Below are 17,153 nucleotides of genomic sequence, written 5' to 3' on the forward strand. Positions count from 1 at the left end.
AACACACACATTGTGTTTTGGTGTTTTAACTAACACACACATTGTGTTTTGGTGTTTTAACTAACACACACATTGTGTTTTGGTGTTTTAACTAACACACACATTGTGTTTTGGTGTTTTAACTAACACACACATTGTGTTTTGGTGTTTTAACTAACACACACATTGTGTTTTGGTGTTTTAACTAACATACACATTGTGTTTTGGTGTTTTAACTAACACACACATTGTGTTTTGGTGTTTTAACTAACACACACATTGTGTTTTGGTGTTTTAACTAACACACACATTGTGTTTTGGTGTTTTAACTAACACACACATTGTGTTTTGGTGTTTTAACTAACACACACATTGTGTTTTGGTGTTTTAACTAACACACACATTGTGTTTTGGTGTTTTAACTAACACACACATTGTGTTTTGGTGTTTTAACTAACACACACATTGTGTTTTGGTGTTTTAACTAACACACACATTGTGTTTTGGTGTTTTAACTAACACACACATTGTGTTGCAGATGGTAGTGTCTCATAAAAGTTGTAAACATGACTCAGCACTTGTAAATAAATATATGATTTTCAGGATCTTTGTAAGTGTGGATCTTTGTAAGTGTGGATCTTTGTAAGTGTGGATCTTTGTAAGTGTGGATCTCTGTAAGTGGATCTATGTAAGTGTGGATCTTTGCAAGTGTAGATCTTTGCAAGTGTGGATCTTTGCAAGTGTGGATCTTTGTAAGTGTGGATCTTTGTAAGTGTGGATCTTTGTAAGTGTGGATCTTTGTAAGTGGATCTATGTAAGTGTGGATCTTTGCAAGTGTAGATCTTTGCAAGTGTGGATCTTTGCAAGTGTGGATCTTTGTAAGTGTGGATCTTTGTAAGTGTGGATCTTTGTAAGTGTGGATCTTTGTAAGTGTGGATCTTTGTAAGTGTGGATCTTTGTAAGTGTGGATCTTTGTAATTGTGGATCTTTGTAATTGTGGATCTTTGTAAGTGTGGATCTTTGTAAGTGTGGATCTTTGTAAGTGTGGATCTTTGTAAGTGTGGATCTTTGTAAGTGTGGATCTTTGTAATTGTGGATCTTTGTAATTGTGGATCTTTGTAAGTGTGGATCTTTGTAAGTGTGGATCTTTGTAAGTGTGGATCTTTGTAAGTGTGGATCTTTGTAAGTGTGGATCTTTGTAAGTGTGGATCTTTGTAAGTGTGGATCTTTGTAAGTGTGGATCTTTGTAAGTGTGGATCTTTGCAAGTGTGGATCTTTGTAAGTGTGGATCTTTGTAAGTGTGGATCTTTGTAAGTGTGGATCTTTGCAAGTGTAGATCTTTGCAAGTGTGGATCTTTGCAAGTGTAGACCTTTGTAAGTGTGGATCTTTGTAAGTGTGGATCTTTGTAAGTGTGGATCTTTGTAAGTGTGGATCTTTGCAAGTGTAGATCTTTGTAAGTGTAGATCTTTGTAAGTGTGGATCTTTGTAAGTGTAGATCTTTGTAAGTGTGGATCTTTGTAAGTGTGGATCTTTGCAAGTGTGGATCTTTGCAAGTGTGGATCTTTGTAAGTGTGGATCTTTGTAAGTGTAGATCTTTGTAAGTGTAGATCTTTGTAAGTGTGGATCTTTGTAAGTGTAGATCTTTGTAAGTGTGGATCTTTGTAAGTGTGGATCTTTGCAAGTGTGGATCTTTGCAAGTGTGGATCTTTGTAAGTGTGGATCTTTGTAAGTGTGGATCTTTGTAAGTGTGGATCTTTGTAAGTGTGGATCTTTGTAAGTGTGGATCTTTGTAAGTGTGGATCTTTGTAAGTGTGGATCTTTGTAAGTGTGGATCTTTGTAAGTGTGGATCTTTGTAAGTGTGGATCTTTGTAAGTGTGGATCTTTGTAAGTGTGGATCTTTGTAAGTGTGGATCTTTGTAAGTGTGGATCTTTGTAAGTGGTTTTAAGCAATTTGATTCCTGATAATTTATCTCACTATAATTTTACTCTCTTACATAAGAAAAATACTGTACATTGATTTAAGAAGTTACTAAAGATTTAACTAGTGTTCAAATCTAACCTAACTTGATCTAGTCTAACTTGATCTAGTCTAACTTGATCTAGTCTAGCTTGATCTAGTCTAACTTGATCTAGTCTAACTTGATCTAGTCTAACGATAAATGTTTGAATGAAGTTTTTAATCCAGTCTAACCATAAATGCTTGAATAAATTTTTTAATAAACATTTTTATGCTTTAAGAGCTGGCTCTAATTAATGTTTTTTTATGATGGTAAATGAATGTTTAAAGTAAATGGTGTTAATGTTGAGTCTTTAATATATAGAGAGAAATTACCTGTAACTTTCTGCACCAGTAACTTGGGTACTTTTTGTACTCTTATTTATAAAATTATTATTTCTTCATTATTACAATTAACTTTACAATGGAATAAAATTATGATAAACTGTGAGTACAATCAACAAGTAGCAGCAGCAGCACTCGTTTACGAGTGAGTGACGCCCTTACGGGCGACCAGCAGGTTCAGGACGGGATGCTTCTTGATGTAGTCGACGGCCTTTTTGTGCGTCACCATGGTGAAATCGTAGCCATTGCACTGCAAGATCTTGTCGTGGACACGCAGCCCCGCCCGGGCAGCCGCACTGCCGTCATGGACCTGTCGTGGTCAAGTTAGGACGGTGACTCTGACGTGGCTACTATCCACCAATGAAGCTAGCAAGATAGCTTTGAATGAGGTAGTGCCCACTAATTAAGTTAGCTAGGTAACTGAACTACTAACCATCCACTGTTTATCTTGCTAACTTTTCTCTAATTCTTATACTCATGGAAAATCACTAAACCTGTAAGGGGTAACTCAGCACCTGAGGTAATGGCAGGTTTGATCTGAGGAAGGGAGTATACCTGCAGAGAGTTTCGGATATCAATACCCCGTGGCCCAGTAAGTATAACTCCTAAAAACCAGGGGTATAATTTTAGTTCTCAGTCAGACTATAAAATGTACTAAGATTGTGTACAATGTACTAAGACTATACAATGTACTATGAGTGTTCACAATGTACTAAGATCATGTACAAGTACAATAAAGCACCTAAATTATTAGGAACAACTGAAATCCCTCGATGTATACTCCCTGGAATGCAGGCAAGAAAGATACATGATAATACACCTACCATCCGACTTACGACCGAGTTAGGTTCCGAGAAACCGGTCGTAAGAAGAAATGGTCGTAAGTCGAACTTTACTACTGAATATCAACAAAACATTTTTGTAATGACTTTATTTTATTGTTTTATTTCGGTATTTCATGTTTTACTTTACTTTTTATGTTGTTAGTACTATATTTTATACTGTAAGGTTTAGGATAAACACTGTGTACAACATAAATAGTTGTTTATTTCCAAGAAATTTGGCATAAAAAACATGGTCGTAAGTCGAGTGGTCGTAAGTCGAGCAGGCCTTAAGTCGGATGGTAGGTGTATTTTTTATTTTATTTTTTTTTATTATCCCACTGGCCGATTCCCACCAAGGCAGGGTGGCCCGAAAAAGAAAAACTTTCACCATCATTCACTCCATCACTGTCTTGCCAGAAGGGTGCTTTACACTACAGTTTTTAAACTGCAACATTAACACCCCTCCTTCAGAGTGCAGGCACTGTACTTCCCATCTCCAGGACTCAAGTCCGGCCTGCCGGTTTCCCTGAACCCCTTCATAAATGTTACTTTGCTCACACTCCAACAGCACATCAAGTATTAAAAACTATTTGTCTCCATTCACTCCTATCAAGCACACTCACTCATGCCTGCTGGAAGTCCAAGCCCCTCGCACACAAAACCTCCTTTACCCCCTCCCTCCAACCTTTCCTAGGCCGACCCCTACCCCGCCTTCCTTCCACTACAGATTGATACACTCTTGAAGTCACTCTGTTTCGCTTCATTCTCTCTACATGTCCGAACCACCTCAACAACCCTTCCTCAGCCCTCTGGACAACAGTCCAGAGGGCTGAGGACTAGTCCCTTTAGGAAAATCTTAAAGGGACTAGTCCTAAATTTGCACATAAAAATCACTCCTAATGAAAGCAAAAGACTCAGCAGGTGGTGCAACATCTCCCCAATGAGAAGCAGGGGTGCCACAAGTATGCTAAGAGACAGCACAATAAGTGTCAGGGGACCAAAACTGTTCAACTGCCTCCCAGCATACATAAGGGAGATTACCAATGGACCCCTGGCTGTCTTCAAGAAGGCACTGGACAGGCACCGAAAGTCAGTAACTGAGCAGCCGGGCTGTGGTTCGTGTGTCATTTTGCACGTGACCAGTAGTAATAGCCTGGTTGATCCAGTCCTGATCCATTGTGAGGCCTGGTCACAGACCCAGCTGCAGGGATGTTGACCCTTGAAACCCTCTCCAAGTATACCTCCAGGTAATTTACTAAGATTGTACAAAATGTACTAAGAGTGTATACGCACAATGTACTAACCTCGGTACAGTAGATACCATTGTCTGTATAACCCTGGGGGCTCTTCATGAAGTCCTGGTCGATGCCACCACCAATTTTGAAGCCGCACTTCAGCACCTGAAGTGTGAAAATGTTATACATTATGACCTGACAACCTGAATGTTATATATAATAATAATTATACAGCCTCTCCTCACTTAACAATGGGGTTCCCTTTGTAAGAGTAGGTCGGTAAGCGAACTGGTCACTGAGTGAGGAGAATACTACATACTGGTAATGGGTTTGTGTCAACCATCTTTAGATATTTTATTAATGTCACCTTTTCACCATTTATAACATTTCTAGTATATTTTTAAATGTTTATACAGTAGTGTACTGTATAGTGTAATAAATAGAACAGAGGAAATCAGCTCTAATATACATTACTTAGGTTTGCATACTGGTTGAAGAGCTGGTCGTAAGTTCGAGCAGTCGGTAAATGAACACGTCGCTAAGCGAGGAGAGGCTGTAATCTTTATGTCTACAAATACATGTACAAGGTATACAGGCCTAGTTGACATTAATGACATACTACTATATAGAAAGCTCTTTGTTATGCAGAGCATTTCAGGCAAATTAGGCTGTGTTTGTCCTCAGCATACATAAGGTGGATTACCAACAGACCTCTCTCTGTCTTCAAGAAGGCACTGGACAGGCACCTAAACTCAGTACCTGATCAGCTGGGCTGTGGGGCATACGACGTTTTATGCGCGGCCTGCAGTAACAGCCTGGGTGATCAGACCCTGATCCACCATGGGCCGCAGGGGTGTTGATCTCCAAAACCTTCTCCAGGCATACTCCAGGTATGCCTGGATGCAACCACAGCAGGTGTAACTAACACCCAGGTAATTATTTTACTGCTAAGTGAACAGGGACATCAGATGTTAATGTTTCCCATAGCTCGATCGCTAGAGCACTCAGCTCACACACTGAGGTCCAGGGTTCGAATCTCCTCTGGTACAGCTGGAAAACATTAGGGACGTGTTTCCATAAGACACCTGCTGTCCCTGTCCCTGTTCACCCATCAGTTCAAAATGGGTACCTGGTCTTATTCGACTGGTGTGGGTCACATCCTGGGACAAAACTGATCTAATTTGCCCGAAATGCTGTACAATCACATGTACAATAATCTTGATACAATCTTGAAGGTAGGATTCATTATTTCAAACTGTGGAATTATATAATTAAACGCTACTCATCAATCCTAACCAGCCTGATAAGAAGGGCAAAAAAATTGTATTATGAGAACAGATTATCCAACTTAAAAGGTGATATAAAAAAGACCTGGAAAACCCTATCAGAAATTCTAGGAACAAAAAAGATATCAGGAAACAGAGCAATCAAACTAACAAAACCAGATGAACCCCAACTCCCACCAACTGAAACAGCAGACTCAATGTTTTCTTCTCCACTATAGGAAAAAACCTTGCCGATAAAATCCCAAGCTCAAATACCCCACCCAATGACTACCTCACTGGCAACTACCCGAACACACTGTTCCTAGCTCCGACTAACCCAAAAGAAGTCTCCCTTATTATCAACACACTAAAAAACAAGAGAGGAGATTTAAATACCTTATCACCCTTTATGTACAAAAAGGCTTCGCAAGTGCTGTCACCAATCACTGCAACACTCTTTAACAAATCCACTGAATCCTCTACATTCCCCACAGTTCTCAAAGTAGTGAGGGTCACCCCAATACACTTAGGAGGAGATCAAACAGACTTGAATAACTATAGGCCAATATCCAACTTACACCCTCTCTCTAAAATCTTTGAAAAATTAATTCATATGCAAATCTATTCCTACCTCATCTCCCACAACATACTCAACCCCTGTCAGTTTGGGTTCAGGCCTAATAAAAATACGAATGATGCTATTATACACATGCTAGAAAAAATATACACTGCACTCGAGAAAAAAGAAGTCCCATTGGGGATCTTCATTGATTTACATAAAGCTTTTGAAACAGATGACCATGATTTGCTGCACATAAAATTGCCTCACTATGGTATAAGAGGGCACTCCCTCAACTACCTAAAGTCATACCTCAGCAACAGAAGCCAATATGTGTACACAAATGAAGCAAACTCTTCCACACAGCCAATTACGGTTGATGTACCACAGGGAAGTGTCCTTGACCCTCTTCTCTTTCTCATTTACATAAACAACCTACCAAATACATCGCAACTACTCGAACCCACATTATTTGCAGATGACACTACATACATCTTCTCTCACCCAAGCCCAGTCATGCTAGACAAGTTTCTCCTATGTATGGACTGATGAAGCCACTGTGTGGCAAAACGTTTCCTGAATAAAGTTACCCAAGAGTTGCACATGTGTCTAATTTATCAACGTGTCGGTTCTCTGAACCATTCATCTACCATGCTAGACAATACTGTAAATACCGAATTATAGAAAATATCTACCTGGATGATGATTAATAAACTTACTCTCAATATTGACAAAACCTACTTCATATAGTTTGGAAACAGAACTACAGATGTCCCTCTTAACATAATGATAAATGGATCATCTATCACAAAGCTCACAGAGGGAAAATTCTTAGGAATCCACCTTGATAATAGACTCAAATTTCAAACACATATACGTACAACAAATTTCCAAGAAAATCTCCAAGATCGTAGGCATACTATCGAAGATATGGTACTATGTTCCACAGCCAGCCCTCCTGGCCCTATATCACTCACTCATTTACCCCTACCTCACCTATGGAATTTGTGCATGGGGCTCAACAACAATAAACCATCTCAGACCATTAATTACCCAAGAAAAGGCTGCAGTCAGAATGATAACAAATTCCCACTACAGGCAGCATACTCCACCAATATTCAAAACTCTAAACTTACTCACCGTACAAAACATCCATACTTATTATTGTACCTACTACATACATAGAACACTTAACTCGGATATAAACCCTCCCCTCAAACTTCTCCTTACCAACCTCAACAGAACACATGACCATAACACAAGACACAGATCACTCTTTGATGTTCCTCGTGTCCATCTCACATTATGTAAAAACACAATGCACAGAAAAGGCCCAAAATTCTGGAATTCATTTATTTATTTATTTATTTATTTATTATTAATTTGGACATGATACATAGATGTACAAAGAAATACAATGGTTAAGTGTACATGCCAAAAGTCCCTTGTATGCAGAGCATTATGAGCAGGCTTAAAATTAACTAAAGATTAACTAAGCAATGATATACAGTATTCAGTGGTAAAAATTACAGTAAACAAATAACAATTAAGCACAAATGAGTATTTCAAAGACAGATCATATGGTCATTTGATGAGTTACTGTGCATTCAAGAGAATGGAGTATTCTATTAGGTAATGTAATTAAAAAAACAAAGTTTGATAGGGTCACAGGTTATAATTTATGAGATGCAGTTGTGCAGTTATGCGAATATAAAAGAAATACTGTCTGTTTGTCAATTCAAGACTCTTCTTAAAAACCACTTACTCACCCACAACTAAATACTGAATAACTGTATCTCATAAATGTATAACCTGTGACCCTATCAAACTTTCTAGTGTATTTGTTCAGTCTGTGGTGGAAACTTTCCAGTGTATTTGTTCAGTCTGTACTGGAAACTTTCCAGTGTTTTTGTTATTACATTACCTAACAGAATGCTCCATTCTCTTGAATGCACAGTAACTCATCGAATGACCATATGACCTGTTTCTGCACTACAAATCATTGATTTTATTCGATCTTGACAGGATTATACTATAAATTGTGCTACAAATTTGTACAACTATAAAACTTTTTATTTGAAATACTCATTTGTACTTCATGTTGTAATTTGTTTACTGTAATTTTTTCCACTGAATAAATCATTGCTTAGTTAATCTTAAGTTAATTTTAAGCCTGCCCATAATGCTCTGCATACAAGGGGCTTTTGGCATGTACACTCAACCACTGTATTTCTTTTGTACAACTACCTATGTATCATGTCCAAATAATAATAATTACAAAAGTAAATAAAAATAAAACTTCAACCTGTCCAGCAATTATTTTTTATTTAATTTTTTTTATTTTTTTTTATTAACACACTGGCCGATTCCCACCAAGGCAGGGTGGCCCGAAAAAGAAAAACTTTCACCCTCATTCACTCCATCATTGTTTTGCCAGAAGGGTGCTTTACACTACAGTTTTTAAACTGCAACATTAACACCTCTCCTTCAGAGTGCAGGCACTGTACTTCCCATCTCCAGGACTCAAGTCCAGCCTGCCGGTTTCCCTGAATCCCTTCATAAATGTTACTTTGCTCACACTCCAACAGCACATCAAGTATTAAAAACCATTTGTCTCCATTCACTCCTATCAAACATGCTCACGCATGCCTGCTGGAAGTCCAAGCCCCTCGCACACAAAACCTCCTTTACCCCCTCCCTCCAACCTTTCCTAGGCCGACCCCTACCCCGCCTTCCTTCCACTACAGACTGATACACTCTTGAAGTCATTCCGTTTCACTCCATTCTCTCTACATGTCCAAACCACCTCAACAACCCTTCCTCAGCCCTCTGGACAACAGTTTTGGCAATCCCGCACCTCCTCTTAACTTCCAAACTACGAATTCTCTGCATTATATTCACACCACACATTGCCCTCAGATATGACATCTCCACTGCCTCCAGCCTTCTCCTCACTGCAACATTCATCACCCATGCTTCACACCCATACAGGAGCATTGGTAAAACTATACTCTGATACATTCCCCTCTTTTCTTCCAAGGACAAAGTTCTTTGTCTCCACAGACTCCTAAGTGCACCACTCACCCTTTTCCCCTCATCAATTCCATGATTCACCTCATCTTTCATAGACCCATCCACTGACACATCCACTCCCAAATATCTGAATACATTTACCTCCTCCATACTTTCTCCCTCCAATCTGATATCCAATCTTTCATCCCCTAATCTTTTTGTTATCCTCATAACCTTACTCTTTCCTGTATTCACTTTCAATTTTCTTCTTTTATATACCCTACCAAATTCATCCACCAACCTCTGCAACTTCTCTTCAGAATCACCCAAGAGCACAGTATCATCAGCAAAGAGCAACTGTGACAACTCCCACTTTATGTGTGATTCTTTATCTTTTAACTCCACACCTCTTGCCAAGACCCTCGCATTTACTTCTCTTACAACCCCATCTATAAATATATTGAACAACCACGGTGACATCACACATCCTTGTCTAAGGCCTGCTTTTACTGGGTAATAATCTCCCTCTTTCCTACATACTCTAACTTGAGCCTCACTATCCTCGTAAAAACTCTTCACTGCTTTCAGTAACCTACCTCCTATACCATACACCTGCAACATCTCCCACATTGTCCCCGTATCCACCCTGTCATACGCCTTTTCCAAATCCATAAATGCCACAAAAACCTCTTTAGCCTTATCTAAATACTGTTCACTTATGTTTTACTGTAAACACCTGGTCCATACACCCCCTACCTTTCCTAAAGCCTCCTTGTTCATCTGCTATCCTATTCTCCGTCTTACTCTTAATTCTTTCAATAATAACTCTACCATATACTTTACCAGGTGAACGATATTTTTTCACTCTAGAAGTATGTTCAGGTGCCAGTACTGACCGAATTTGTTCCCATAAGAAATATTGTGAAGTAGATTATCCCATTTCAGACCCCCAAACATACATGTACAAACGCACTTACATAAATACACTTACATAATTGGTCACATTCGGAGGTCATCATTATGCGGGGGTCCACTGTATACTCAACAGACTTATCCCCCTATAATTTTTGCACTCTCTTTTGTCCCCTTTGCCTTTATACAAAGGAACTATGCATGCTCTCTGCCAATCCCTAAGTACCTTACCTTCTTCCATACATTCATTAAATAATAGCACCAATCACTCCAAAACTATATCCCCACCTGCTTTTAACATTTCTATCTTTATCCCATCAATCCCAGCTGCCTTACCCCCTTTCATTCTACCTACTGCCTCACGAACTTCCCCCACACTCACAACTGGCTTTTCCTCACTCCTACAAGATGTTATTCCTCCTTGCCCTATACACGAAATCACAGCTTCCCTATCTTCATCAACATTCAATAATTCTTCAAAATATTCCCTCCATCTTCCCAATACCTCTAACTCTCCATTTAATAACTCTCCTCTCCTGTTTTTAACTGATGAATCCATTTGTTCTCTAGGCTTCCTTAACTTGTTAATCTCACTCCATAACTTTTTCTTATTTTCAACAAAATTTGTTGATAACATATGCACCCAACCTAGTCAGGTCAGGTCACATTGACTTAAGGGAGGAACACGGCAACCGACCTGTTAGCACAAGCTATCAGGTCCAACTCACACCCACCCACATCTACTCATGTATTTATCCAACCTATTTTTAAAGCTACACAACGTTCTGGCCTCTATAACTGTACTTGGGAGTTTGTTCCACTCATCCACAACTCTATTACCAAACCAGTACTTTCCTATATCCCTCCTGAATCTGAATTTTTCCAACTTAAAACCATTGCTGCGAGTCCTGTCTAGGCTAGATATTTTCAGCACACTATTTACATCCCCTTTATTTATTCCTGTCTTCCACTTATAAACCTCAATCATATCCCCCCTAATTCTACGTCTTTCTAGAGAGTGCAGTTTCAGGGCCCTTAGTCTATCCTCATAGGGAAGGTTTCTGATACATGGGATCATCTTTGTCATCCTCCTTTGTACATTTTCCAGAGAATTTATATCCATTCTGTAATACGGTGACCAAAACTGTGCAGCATAATCTAAATGAGGCCTAACCAAGGATGTATAGAGTTGAAGAACAACCTGAGGACTCCTATTATTTATGCTTCTTGATATGAAGCCAAGGATTCTATTAGCTTTATTGCGAACACTTATGCACTGTTGTCTTGGTTTCAGATTACTGCTAACCAGAACTCCTAAATCTTTTTCGCAATCCGTAATATTAAGATCTACATTATTTAGTTTATATGTGGCATGGTTATTGTCCTGTCCAACATTTAGAACTTTGCATTTGTCTATATTAAACTGCATCTGCCACTTCTCCGACCACTGCATCAGTCTATTCAAATCTTCCTGGAGTGCTCGAATGTCCTCGTCAGAATGAATTCGACGGCCTATTTTGGTGTCATCGGCAAACTTGCCGATGTCGCTCTTTATGCCCTCATCTATGTCGTTTATGTAGATTGTGAACAGCAGGGGGCCCAACACTGACCCCTGTGGAACACCGCTCGTGACGCTTCCCCACTCTGATTTCTCCCCATTTATGCAAACTCTCTGCTGCCTATTTGTCAACCATGCCTCTATCCAGGAAAAAATTTCTCCTCCTATTCCATGTGCTTTAATTTTCCTCAATAGTCTCTGATGTGGGACCCTGTCAAAAGCCTTACTGAAGTCCATATACACAATATCATATTCATTACCATGATCTACCTCCTCAAATACCTTAGTGAAAAAAGTTAATAAATTCGTAAGGCAGGAACGCCCCTTTGTAAAACCATGCTGAGATTCGTTGATTAATTTATGCTTTTCAAGGTGGCTACGAACTGCCTCGGCAATTATTGATTCCATAAATTTTCCCACTATGGAGGTTAGGCTTATTGGTCTATAGTTCGAAGCTAAGGACCTGTCACCTGTTTTGAAAATAGGTATCACATTTGCCATTTTCCACTTATCTGGCACCATGCCAGTTTGTAGTGATATGTTGAAAAGATTAGCCAAAGGTGTGCTAAGCTCCTCTTTACATTCCTTTAGAACCCTTGCATACAGTTCATCAGGGCCTGGGGATTTGTTAGGTTTTAATTTATCTATTTGCCTAAGGACCATGTCACTTGTGACCCTAATAGTGCACAGTTTATTATCGTCCTGTTCTACATAATTTATCATTACTGGAATATCGCTGGTATCCTCCTGTGTAAAAACTGAGAGGAAGTATGTGTTAAAAATTCTACACATTTCCTTATCACTGTCAGTGAGCTGACCCGAGGAACTTTTGAGTGGGCCTATCTTGTCCCTGATCTTACTTCTGTATACCTGAAAGAATCCTTTTGGGTTAGTCTTCGATTCTCTTGCAACTTTAACCTCATAATCTCTATTTGCTTTTCTAATTCCCTTTTTTATTTCTCTCTTTAACTGAATATATCGATTTCTTAATTGCCCCTCTCCTCTTTTGATTTGCCTATATATGCCTCTCTTTTGACCAATCAGATATTTTAATCTATTGTTCATCCATTTAGGATCATTTTTGTTTGATCTGATTTCCCTATTTGGAACATAATTTGACTGAGCAGCTAGAACTATGCCCTGGAAAGCATCATATCGGCAACCATCACCACCTACCTGACCCCTAGTCAGGTCATTCCAGTTCAGCCCACCTAAGTAATTTTTCAGTCCTATGAAATCAGCCAAGCGAAAGTCAGGGACGGAGACTTGATTGCCATTATTAGGGGAATTCCATGATATGTTAAAACTGAGTGATTTGTGATCACTCTCCCCAAGCTCATCATTAACCTCAAGATTATTAATTAGTGTTTCCCTACTGGCAAGAACCAAGTCAAGGAGGTTATTTCCCCTAGTTGGCTCTGTCACAAACTGTTTTAAAAAACAATCCTGGATCGTATCAAGAAAGTCACCCGACTCTAAATTTCCTGTCAAATTGCTCCAGTCAATCTGTCTATAGTTGAAATCTCCCATTAGCACAACATTTTCGTATGTAGATGCCTTACGAATTTCGTCCCATAGAAGTTTACTGCACTCCCTATCAAGATTTGGGGCCCTGTAAATCACACCCAAAATTAGTTTTTCTCGGCCCTCGAGAAGCTGTAACCAAACAGATTCAGTGGCTGACGCTTCTAATTTAATATCTTGTCTAACACAACAATTTAAATTGTCTCTGACATACATCGCTACTCCACCACCTTTCCTGTTGACCCTGTCAGTGTGGAATAATTTATAGCCTTGTATGTGACATTCAGAGGGCATCTCTCTATCTTTCAGATTGAGCCAGGTCTCTGTTATAGCAATAATATCTATGTTTCCTGCACTTGCAATTAATCTTAGCTCATCTATCTTATTTCTAACACTCCTGCTATTAGTATAGTAAACCTTAAGGGAGCTAGTCCCTTGCTGCCCTCTGCTGTCCCCCTTTGTTTGCTGACCTGTTCTATTGTCTTTATTTATAACTTCATGCTGAATGCCTTTTATACATTTACTGTTTCCAACCCTAGTGTTGCAACCTGCTTGTTTCCCACACACACCCATACCTCTATCTTCCATCAGTTTAAAATCATAGGCATTTCACCAATGGCCTTCTCAATCGAGTCTGCAAGTGCTACCACCCCTGCCCCAGAGAGATGAACCCCATCCCTTGCATACATATCATGTTTGCCATAAAAGTTGTTCCAGTTGTCAATGAATGGGATTGCAAGTTCCTTGCAGTATCTGTCTAGCCAGCAATTTACACCAATTGCCCTAGACAACCATTCATTTCCTACTCCCCTTCTAGGCAAGATGCTACATATGATTGGGATCCCTCCCTTAGACTTAATGAAATCTATAGCTGACCTGTACTTATCTAGCAGCTCTTCTCTCCTACCCTTCCCAATATCATTTCCACCAGCACTGAGACAGATAATGGGCTTGTTCCCATTACCTGACATGATATTATCCAGTCTGTTGACAATGTCCCCAACACCAGCTCCAGGGAAGCTCACTCCACTCTCTCATTTGCTCTCTTTTTCCTATTACAAAAAGCACGATCAACATATCTTACCTGAGAGTCACCAACCACAAGAATGCGCTTACCTTCATTAGCAGGGGCAGTAGTACCCTTACCTTCACTGGCCACTGAAGTACATTCATCCTGGAGAACAGAGAAGCGATTTCCTACCTTCAGATCTGCACTCTTAACTTTCCTTACTCTGATGCGCCTCCCATTACTGTGAACAACTCGCCACTTGTAGCAGGTGCTGGGCTGCACCTCACTGCTGGTAGCCGTTGCTACCACCCCACCAACAGCCTCCTCACAGTGAGAGACAGACTGCACCTCACTGCTAGAAGCCTCATTCCCCACATCTCCAACCACCTCACACTCTCTCCCAGGCCCATTGAGGTGGACCTTCAGCCTCCTAATCTCCTCCTGGAGAAGCAAGACCTCCTCCTTCAACTCTCCAACCTCAGCTTTTAAAACACTGTAGAAGCAAGCCATGCTTTGTAACCGTCCACGCTAATCCCCAAGCAGCTCAGGGTCTGTGACCTCACGTGACGACTGACCACTGAACACATTGCTTCACCACTCTCTTAACATCTCTCTTTTTTCTCCATATACTCTTCCCTCCTTGCATCACTTCTACTTTGTAAAAACTTCTCATATGCAAACTTTTTCTCCCTTACTACTCTCTTTACATCATCATTCCACCAATCACTCATCTTCCCTCCTGCACCCACTTTCCTGTAACCACAAACTTCTGCTGAACACTCTAACACTACATTTTTAAACCTACCCCATACCTCTTCGACCCCATTGCCTATGCTCTCATTAGCCCATCTATCCTCCAATAATTGTTTATATCTTACCCTAACTGCCTCCTCTTTTAGTTTATAAACCTTCACCTCTCTCTTACCTGATGCTTCTATTCTCCTTGTATCCCATCTACCTTTTACTCTCAGTGTAGCTACAACTAAAAAGTGATCTGATATATATGTGGCCCCTCTATAAACATGTACATCCTGAAGTCTACTCAACAGACTTTTATCTACCAATACATAATCCAACAAACTACTGTCATTTCGCCCTACATCATATCTTGTATACTTATTTATCCTCTTTTTCTTAAAATATGTATTACCTATAACTAAACCCCTTTCTATACAAAGTTCAATCAAAGGGCTCCCATTATCATTTACACCTGGCACCCCAAACTTACCTACCACACCCTCTCTAAAAGTTTCTCCTACTTTAGCATTCAGGTCCCCTGCCACAATTACTCTCTCACTTGGTTCAAAGGTTCCTATACATTCACTTAACATCTCCCAAAATCTCTCTCTCTCTCCTCTACATTCCTCTCTTCTCCAGGTGCATACACTCTTATTATGACCCACTTTTCACATCCAACCTTTACTTTAATCCACATAATCCTTGAATTTACACATTCATATTCTCTTTTCTCCTTCCATAACTGATCATTTAACATTACTGCTACCCCTTCCTTAGCTCTAACTCTCTCAGATACTCCAGATTTAATCCCATTTATTTCTCCCCACCAAAACTCCCCTACCCCCTTCAGCTTTGTTTCGCTTAGGGCCAGGACATCCAACTTCTTTTCATTCATAACATCAGCAATCATCTGTTTCTTGTCATCCGCACTACATCCACGCACATTCAAGCATCCTAGTTTTATGAAGTTTTTCTTCTTCTCTTTTTTAGTAAATGTCTACAGAAGGGGTTACTAGCCCATTGCTCCAGGCATTTTAGTCGCTTCATACGACACACATGGCTTACGGAGGAAAGATTCTTTTCCACTTCCCCATGGACGATAGAAGAAATAAAGAAGAACAAGAGCTATTTAGAAAAAGGAGAAAAAACCTAGATGTATGTATATATATATATGCATGTGCGTGTCTGTGAAGTGCGACCAAACTGTAAGTAGGAGAAGCAAGATATCCCTGTTATCTAGCGTGTTTATGAGACAGAAAAAGACACCAGCAATCCTACCATCATGTAAAACAGTTACAGGTTTCTGTTTCACAGTCATCTGGCAGGACGGTAGTACTTCCCTGGGTGGTTGCTGTCTACCAACCTACTACCTACAATTTTTTTATTTAAGTCTGCTTGAAATGCTCTGCTGTACTACCACAGTGTACGTATGTAGTAGTGAAGAGTATATGTAGCAGTGGTACAGTGTATGCTGGAGTGGTACAGTGTATGCAGTAGTGAAGAGAGTAGAGATATGATACACCAACCTGTCTGCCATGTTCGTCCAGGCCGGCCTCCTTCTCCAGTGTGATAGGTATGCTGAGGCACTCCATAGCAGTGCCGGGCTCGTGGGAGAAGGCCCTTGTCGTCATCGCTCACTCTCTGATACCTGCCACTCACAAATCCTAATCCTCTCCAACCAATTATCCTGCTGGGAATTATCACTGTTATGTATTATTCTCGGTGGGATCATGAGGTAAAGAGGGCGGTAAGATAGAAAAAGTTATCATATGAGGGGCTTTTACAATGTAGGAGAAACACACTGTGGTTGGAGAGTAAATGTGTGGTGAGGGAGAGGAAAAGGACAGCCAGTGAGAGAGTGGGAGAGGTTTTATCAACAAATTTTGTTGAGAATAAAAAAAAAATTGTGACATCATTAAGCTGAGGCCTAGGGAACAAATGAATTTAACTGCTAAAAACAAAATAAGGAGGTGGAGGTGATGGGAAGATGGAGGGAATATATTGAGTTGTTGAATGATGAAGAAGAAAGGGAGGTGGTGACATCTTGTACAGGGCAGGAAAGTATACCATCTTGTAAGAGTGATTAAGAATCAGATGTCAGTGAGGGGAAAGGTGTGTGAGGTAGTGGGTAGAATGAAAGAGGGCAACACAGCTGAGGATATATGGGATCAAGACAGAATGTTAAAAGCAGGTGG

General features: G+C 40.0%; 1 protein-coding gene across 1 annotated transcript; it reads right to left on the reverse strand.

The window, feature by feature from the left end:
• Positions 1-2,067: 2,067 nt before the first annotated feature.
• Positions 2,068-16,681, reverse strand: LOC128684241 (tax1-binding protein 3 homolog). The gene is made up of 3 exons (XM_053770415.2): positions 16,485-16,681; positions 4,451-4,546; positions 2,068-2,632 (listed from the first exon to the last, which is right to left on the reverse strand). The coding sequence occupies exons 1-3, from the start codon at positions 16,587-16,589 to the stop codon at positions 2,462-2,464; spliced, it is 372 nt and encodes a 123-aa protein (XP_053626390.1). The 5' UTR covers positions 16,590-16,681; the 3' UTR covers positions 2,068-2,461.
• Between the last annotated feature and the right edge of the window lie 472 nt (positions 16,682-17,153).

This window comes from Cherax quadricarinatus, chromosome 4 (genome assembly GCF_038502225.1).
Source record: "Cherax quadricarinatus isolate ZL_2023a chromosome 4, ASM3850222v1, whole genome shotgun sequence".
NCBI classification, from domain to species: domain Eukaryota; kingdom Metazoa; phylum Arthropoda; class Malacostraca; order Decapoda; family Parastacidae; genus Cherax; species Cherax quadricarinatus.